We start from the raw sequence: 8,462 nt of genomic DNA, 5'->3' as shown, positions 1-8,462 counted from the left end.
GCGTGTACCACAACATGTCATTGATGTTACCCTATTTTTTGTTCTCTGAGAGAGTGTTGTTATCCTCTCATAAACTTAGAAAGTACTTAAACTATGGCATTTTAGTTGTTTTCCAATGAGATAAGTAAAATTTAGCAATGATTGGTAAAAACGTTGATGGCTAAATGGTGAAATGTAGCACCAGTAGCACCACGTCATAAATGTTACACAAGTTGTGTAAGTTTTGCCCTTGAAGAGACTTTTCAAGACATAATTGTAGATCCTATTTTTAGCACACTATATCAACAAATAAGGAGAGCAGCTCAAAAAAGCAAAATATTTAGTCAAAGCCATCATAATCTCTGTATAAATGGGTCCTTCAACAAAAGTCCCTTTAGTCATTACAATTTTAATGAAGGCAAGTATGTAAGTGACCTGTGACATATCAAACGAGAGCCTTTCATGAAAATGTCAGCAAATTTGGAACACAAAGGTACTTGGCATTTTAACTATTGCTGATATTCCATTGACATGCCAAAGAAATAAAAATAATAGGACATTAGCTGGATAAACTACCTCTCGCTTTCTGCAATGGGTTGTGGCAATATAAACCTTACAAGAGATGCAACTGCATATTTATTTATCATTCCTGAAAAAAGCAAGTACCATATCACAAACATTCTATCTATCTCTTCAAAACCACGTCGTATGGTACTACGGTGTACACCAAAAGAAAAGGGGTAACCAGTTGCAAACTACTAGTTTTAATATTTATGGAGTATAATTACTTGGTGATGCTAGTAATTTCCTTATTCAGTAACAAGCGAAAAATGGTACACATTTGGAAATCTGTATCCATCATCAGTATTAGTCTTCTGAAGCACTGAATATTCCTTAAAATATGGTAAAAATGAGAGGCTTTAAATTTAAATAGATGAAAATCACACAAGTCAGGGAACTCACCATGTGAAGCTGAGTAGGGGATGCAATACTTCATCTTTTCGATGTGAACGATTCTTGATTAATCTTCCATATAGTTACAGTACCAGTAGATTCTCCAACAAATCTGTCAAGAAAGTAAAATAAAAGAGCCAGTTAACTAGTTAAGTCTCAATAACAGGCTTGCGAATATACACTTTTAGTCCAAGACTCCAAGTACATCTCCTTTGCTCTCAGTTTCCTTTGACCACTAAATGAAGCACATCAGGAATCATCATAACAACAATTCAAAATTATATATGGATTTAAAATGCTTACATGAACTGTCGCAGTACAGCAAAAGATGTGATCTCTTCATTGGATTTATGAACGTGACACAAGATCTTTCTTTCGATGTTCCAAACCTATTTGTGAAACAGAACGGTGAGAATACATGAGTGTAAAAAAACAAGGAAAAAAAGAGAACACATTAACCATTGGGTTTTAGCTACCTCAATTCTATCTTCGAACGTGACATTGAAAAGTACACGGGGTTGGGAACGAACTACACAAAGCCATGAATTAGTCACTATTATAAGAAAGTGGTGAACAAAGAAAGGCAATACACGAAGTGACATAACTGAGCATATAAAATTTCAAGAGTACTAGATAACAAAGAAGGCCAAAAAAGCAACCTGTAAGAACTTGCTAGGTTGCTCATCATCAGACTCCAATAACGCTTGTGTGTTATCTTTACCGAGCAGCTTGACTTGCCTATGCCTGTGAAATTAACAAATTTACTACAACTTAGTATTTATTAGAACGATGTGGTAAAGCATGCAAATTACCATCCACTAAACAAGTCATTTGATTGGGCTTGAACAGTACTCAGATGTCAACAAAATAAGATCCATAGGCAATGGTCTTCAAGCATCACATTAAAAAGCAATGACAAATAAATTGCTTATAATTACAACTTCAGCAGAATTAGATTAGAAAGCAATATGCTCATTCAGTTGAATTAAGCAATACTAATATGAATATTTTTGATAAAGTAAATAAGCACTGGAGTCAGGAACTAACCTGGTTGACAGAGCAAGTATCTTCTGAACGGGAACATAAGCTAACGTAGTAGTAGCAGATGGAATTCCATGATGAAAAGTGACATGAGGATTGACATCTTCAGGTTTCAGAGTCTCGAAGTGACCCCCCGGGCTAGACAAAAAAAAGTCCAACACAAAGAAAAATACTAGGTTAAGGGAACTGCATAGATTCATAGAGAATAACAATCAAGTTAAGTACTATGGGAGAAACAATCAACTATGCTAAGCTCAACTGGCAAAAGGACACAAGACCTAGCAAAACCGACCCAACTCGAATGACCAAACGTATCCAGACTCAAACAGGTGAATCTGAATTTGGCTCTAAATGCCTAAACCCAATTGACTAATTTGACAAGAACTTTGATGGTAACACGCGCGAATCATATATAACCCGGTAATGACTTGACCTGCCCTCATATGACCCAATCATATACAATTCAACGACATATAGCACCCAATTGCTCCTTCTCCTCACAGTTGCACTCAAACTGCTCAAAAGTAAACGGATCAAAACGGTATGAACACTTGTTAAGCAAGTCAATAAGGCTCCATAATGTACTCAAACTTACTCCTAACGCCCCTAACAAATATTTACGGACCACTGCTCATTCTCCCAACAGACCTACTACCCAAATTGCTCCAAAGTACAACAAAATGGTATAAACACGGAGAAGATAGATGTATAATGAATATTAGAACGTAGATTTGGTTCCCCCGGGTTTGAGAGGACATTAAACTTTAGACGCAGAGCCCTAGCTGTTGGACCACCATCAACACCAAAGTCACTGAACCTGTACACGAAACACCTTTCACAAATCAGAAACAACGTCTTTCAATGCAAGGAATTGCACTAAAAATTTAAGTCACAGACCACAGTGTTTCAGCATTTTAACCACATATGCACTATCACTCTGACATTGCTTAGCTAAGTCTTATTAGTAATCCTGTCAGAATATCTGATTTTTTATCTAAAGAAGTTGAACAAATATGCACACTCACCGGGATGAAGGGAGTAAAAGAGTTACTCTTATGAAAGCAAACTGAGATGACTTGTTCAGACAAAGAGAGTAGGCTATATTACGAGCAAATAGCCAAGAGAATATAGTACTTTCTTAGTTCAAGCGAATTTGATACATTTGATAAAATACACATCCCACAGTCACATAGAACAAACGTATGGAATTGGCTTGAGTGGATCCAATATGATTTAAACAGAGCAAATAGACGCCAATTTAGACCTTTCTAACCTCGGAATTATGATAATCGTTTACTTCACAAATTGACATCATTTACTAAGGCTATACAGAAGTGAAAATGTGTGTAACAAACAACATAATTGCACATGAATGCAAACAGTCAGAGATCAAATAATCAACTCGTATCATATAGTCATAGAACGAAAAAACAAATAAAATCAAATATCATAAATTGAAAAGAAATTACCAGTGACGGCGATCAAACCGCGCAGTTCAAACATTGAGAAATACACCAGCTTCATTACCTCCGACTCTCGAGCAGCAAGCGTGGCCTCAATTTCTTCACACTTAACAATTTTGGACTCAATTTGCCTTGTAATTTGAATATTCGCTTCAATTTCATCATTAACCTAAAAAAAAGGAATTTCGATCATGTTTTCGAAATGATTAACTTCGGCCTTAACACCGTAGGTCCGTAGCAATCAAATAAAGTTAAAATTTCGAATAATTGCTTCGATTTCATCATCTAGCAATAATGAAATCGAAACTTCAATTTTTCATTTCGATTTCATCGTTAACCTAAATCGAATTAAATTTTCGATTATTTGCAATAATTTACGACATTCAACAACATAGGAATCAAATGAGATGAAAATTAGAGTAAATCTTGTCAAGCATATCCTTGAGAGTCGAAATTTGGATAAGAATTGAGCTTGAGTCGTCCATGGCGATGCTGCGCGTCAAAACCTGAACGGCAATGCCTGCTGATTTCTCCTTTGCTTCAAAGTTCGAATCACTGGAGCTGAGTTGAAGAGAGAGAAGGTAGAGCTGAGTTTTTTTGGGTACAAAGAAGGTGGAACTGAGTTGAAGAGAGAGAAGGAAACAAGTAAAATGACTCAATTGAATGAGATGTTAGTTGTGCAGTGGTGGATAATATAGGGGGACACGTGGCATCATTTGGTGAGTCTATATTAAATCTGACGGTTTAGAATGGGTACAGCTGCCTCACCCTAAGAAGGGTGCCTCACGTGATAACCACTAACATAATAAGAACCGTGAGAACCCTTACTAAAGCATCATCAAATCATATTGAGTTGGGAGGTGGCCTGTTATTGGCTGGTCCTTTCTCAAATGTATGGTTTCCCTATTTTTGATAATATATTCTTACATTTTATCGAAAAAAAAAGCATCATCAAATCTTGTTACGAAAGTTTTGAGGGATCATTTACCCTTAGTTTAGTTTATTCAAACACATTTTTTATATAACTAAACCAAATTTATTGACTTTATTAACAAAATATAAACTTAATGTACAAAAATACATATAGGTATACTAGAATGGCTTTAAATGCACGAAAACGAATACTAGGTGTATGAAAATCGTTACATACATGAAAATGATTACTAGGTGCATGAAAATATCAGGCTCTAGGTGCACGAAAACGAGTTTTAAGGGCATGAAAATTGTTAGATACATGAAAATGAGTAATAAGTGCATGAAGATTAATAAAAAGTTTCTTGTCTCGATTTCTGTCAATAATTTATACTTTTTTGACCAAGAAATATGTTATCTAGTCATAAAATTATATGCCGAATCCAAATATGTCCTTATTTTTTAGAAAAAATAATCCTTAAGGTGGAGTTCTCAAGGTTGTCATTACGTTGGTGGTTCTCACCGGATCCCAAATATATATATATATATATATATATATATATATATATATATATATATATATATATATAGAGAGAGAGAGAGAGAGAGAGAGAGAGAGAGAGAGAGAGTAAGGTTCATCTAAGTCCCTTACATCTATTGAGTCTCTTACTCCTATTATGGGCCTTTGGATTAAGGGGATGGAGGGATAAGATTACATCTCAATGGAGGGCTAGAAATGAATCTAGCTAATCTCCCTCCCTAACCATTCCTAATCTCCTCGTCATTCTAATCTCATTCTTATCATTCATTCATTCATTCATTCACTCATCTCTCTTTCATTCTTTCCAAAAACAAAACCACATCTCTCATTCTCTTTTCCTCTCATCACAAAACCAAAAAAAAAACCAAAAAAGGAAAAACCAAAAACAAAACAAAACAAAAGCAAAAACAAATCTGAGAAATAAAAAAAAAACCACTCGACAAAACACAAAATACCTGCCACGCCACCTTCTCATCCCCAACACAACACCAGCCGCCACCCATAATAGTCACCACCCACCATTCCACCCACAAAATATCGGCTGCCATCACTGACACACCACTGTCGCATCTCCTTCCCTCCTCTATCACCACCACCCACACCCACATCACTTCCCCACCACCGACAAAACACCAAGCCGCCGCCACCACCACGTTCGGCTGACATCAGCGGTCTGTCCAAAAAAAGACGATTGCCATATTGTGGGACGAGAGAGAACGTCATGGTGATGGTTGTTGGTGTCGATAGCATGAAGGTGTTCTTGGTTGGTGGTGTTTATAGATCTACAATTTTAAAAAAAAAAATTGTTTGTGTTTGTGGTTTCCAGAGAACACGACCAAAGCATATTATTCTTCTTCTTTTTTTTTTTTTAAGTTTTAATTTTCTTTTTTTAAATGATGGGTGGTGGTTTGTGTTTGTTGATCTAGTCATTTTTTTTTCATTTCCAAGTTTCCGATCTAGTTTTTTTGGTTTTTTAATTTTTGTTTTATTTTTTCATATCTCCTTTATTTATTTTTTTGGTTATATTTTTTTAGATTTAGTAATTTTTCACATCTAAATTCGTCTTATTATTTAATTTCGTAGATCTAATTGTGAATACGACTAAAGTTGCACATTATATATAACTTAAATGACATTATGTGCAACTTTATTACACATTATGTACAACTTCCATGGCATTACGTGCAACTTCAATCTCGTCTTATTTTTGGGTATTTTTTTATTTTTTAAAATTTTCTTTTTTGTTTTTTTCTGATCTCCTTTGTTTCGTATTTCAAATATCGTTTTGTTTTATATTTTTTCAAATATCGTTTTGTTTTATATTTTTTCAAATACCGCCATATTAAAGTTACAGTTTTTTCTATTAAAGTTACATTTTTGTCCATTAAAGTTACACTTTTCTCTATTAAAGTACACTTATTAAAATTACAGTTTTCTCTATTAAAGTTACATTTTTCTCTATTAAAGTTACAATTATATCTATTAAAGTTACAATTTTTTCTATTAAAGTTACACTTTTCTTCATTAAAACTACACTTATCTTCATTAAAGTTACACTTATCTCTATTATTAAAGTTACACTTTTCTCTATTAAAGTTACACTTTTTCCTATTAAAGTTACACTTTTTTCTGTTAAAGTTACACTTATGTTCATTAAAGTTACATTTATCTCTATTATTAACGTTACACTTTCATCCATTAAAATTACACTTATCTCTATTAAAGTTACACTTATCTCTACTAAAGTTACCCTCTCAAGGACTTGGGTTATACTCTCAATTGACTAAAATTACATTCTCAATGGACTAAAGTTACATTCTCAATGGACTACAGTTACACTCTTGGACTAAAGTTACACATATAAAATACAAAATTTCCCTTATTAGACAAATTTGGACTAAAAATACACTATTTACGACTAAAGTTACATTATTTACGACTAAAGTTACACTGTTAAAACATTAAAGTTACACAATTTGGACTAAAGTTACATAATTTTGGACTAAAGTACACAATTTGTGTTGGAAATCATATTTTACATATCCCATATGAAAGTTTAAAGTTTTAGTCATAAAAACTTAAGGATCTTATGCATGCAAAACAGTTACAAGAGTAAAGAAAGACGGTTCCTTACACTCGAAGTTTCGGCAATATGGGCACTAGTAAGGTCACCTACCTTAGCTAGTTCTTGAGCTTTCCTTATGGATGAACAAGATTCAAGTGTAGAATCTCTCCCCAAGGATTGTACCAAGATAACACCCTTAATAGTTATTATTAATATTAGACTAGTATTAATAAAAACTACCCTTAAAATGACACAAATAAATTGTTATTTATCTCTTCAAATTTCGGTTCAAGAGGGAGTAATGTGTGAGTTTATTTTGCTCTTAAGCTTTCATCAAAACTAGAGAGAATATATAATTTTTCATCTTACAAAAATTGAGACTAGAATGAATAATATTCAATGAGGAGAAAACTCTTTCTTTTCTCTTATGGGTGGCCGAATTTTTGGCCTTAGGTAGCATGCCCAATGCTTTTCATTTTTACTCTTCACAAGAGACTAGGCATGCAATCCTATTTTTAGGTTGATCTTCTCAAGATGTTTAGCCTTGTTAGGATATGCCCTAGGGTTATCATTGTGTTTGTTGAATAAAATAAACTAAACAACACAAACCCTTAATGCCCCTCCTAATTTCGGTTACCATGTAAAATGGTGGTCCATTTTATTTTTGTCATTTGTCAATTGTGATATATGTGACATGTTACATTATAATGCATTTTTAACATATTAAAAATCATCATATTAATAAAATATGTCACATACAAAAATAACTAGTAATTCATAATTACTTGTACCAACATGGGTCATACGATTATAAATCACATCTACATGTTGTTACAATAAATTATTCAATCTATTTTTAATTGTTTCATAAACAATAAATTAATCTAAGTAATAAAACAATTCGATTACTTAGACCGAATCTTATTTAATCAATATTACAATAAGAGACGTAATTTTACTCACAAAATCACTTGTCAATTTTATGGAATTTAATTAACCCGTATCAGCATACGATTAATTAAATAATCAATTAAGAGCATTACTCTATAGGTATGACCTTAAGGGATCAAATGGTCACCACCGTCGTACGACCGTAACCTCAAACTCTAGTCAGCCAATCATTACCAATATGTGTGGACCAGTTGACTATGAAGTAATACTTTCCCTATGTATTCTTTAAAATGAGATTTAAACATGTGATCTCAATATGATCAACAATGTGATCGCATTATTGTCGGGGACATTCCAACAATCTCCCACTTGTCCTCGACAAGTGTGCGTCACCAATTCTCTTGTCTTATTACTATCTCCCACTTAATGCAAGGTGTCTTTCATGTCTTACTTGCAAGTGATCATATCGAGAGTGGTTTCCTCGATATGGAGAACAACTGATTGACCCGTGATGCGTGTCCTAAATATGATATTTTACACCCTATTTTACACGCATTTCAGAGCTCAATTATGTAGTATATGCTACTATTTTCCCTATTGCCTTCTACTTTCGTGT

General features: G+C 33.8%; 1 protein-coding gene across 3 annotated transcripts; it reads right to left on the bottom strand.

Annotated features, from left to right (window-relative positions):
* Positions 1 to 337: 337 nt before the first annotated feature.
* LOC141633332 (uncharacterized) lies at positions 338 to 5,730 on the bottom strand. 3 transcript variants are annotated; one of them, XM_074445811.1, is made up of 8 exons: positions 5,346 to 5,729; positions 3,444 to 3,606; positions 1,981 to 2,791; positions 1,593 to 1,677; positions 1,410 to 1,462; positions 1,237 to 1,322; positions 943 to 1,045; positions 338 to 628 (listed from the first exon to the last, which is right to left on the bottom strand). In XM_074445811.1, the coding sequence occupies exons 3-7, from the start codon at positions 2,172 to 2,174 to the stop codon at positions 1,017 to 1,019; spliced, it is 447 nt and encodes a 148-aa protein (XP_074301912.1). In that variant the 5' UTR covers positions 2,175 to 2,791; positions 3,444 to 3,606; positions 5,346 to 5,729; the 3' UTR covers positions 338 to 628; positions 943 to 1,016. The 3 variants fall into 3 exon arrangements, with proteins under 3 accessions (XP_074301912.1, XP_074301914.1, XP_074301913.1); XM_074445813.1 differs by having other exon boundaries at positions 5,346 to 5,713; XM_074445812.1 differs by lacking the exon at positions 1,410 to 1,462 and having other exon boundaries at positions 5,346 to 5,730.
* Positions 5,731 to 8,462: the final 2,732 nt, after the last annotated feature.

The sequence above is a fragment of the Silene latifolia genome, chromosome Y, assembly GCF_048544455.1.
Source record: "Silene latifolia isolate original U9 population chromosome Y, ASM4854445v1, whole genome shotgun sequence".
NCBI classification, from domain to species: Eukaryota; Viridiplantae; Streptophyta; class Magnoliopsida; order Caryophyllales; family Caryophyllaceae; genus Silene; species Silene latifolia.
This window is presented reverse-complemented; position numbering and strand designations above follow the sequence as displayed.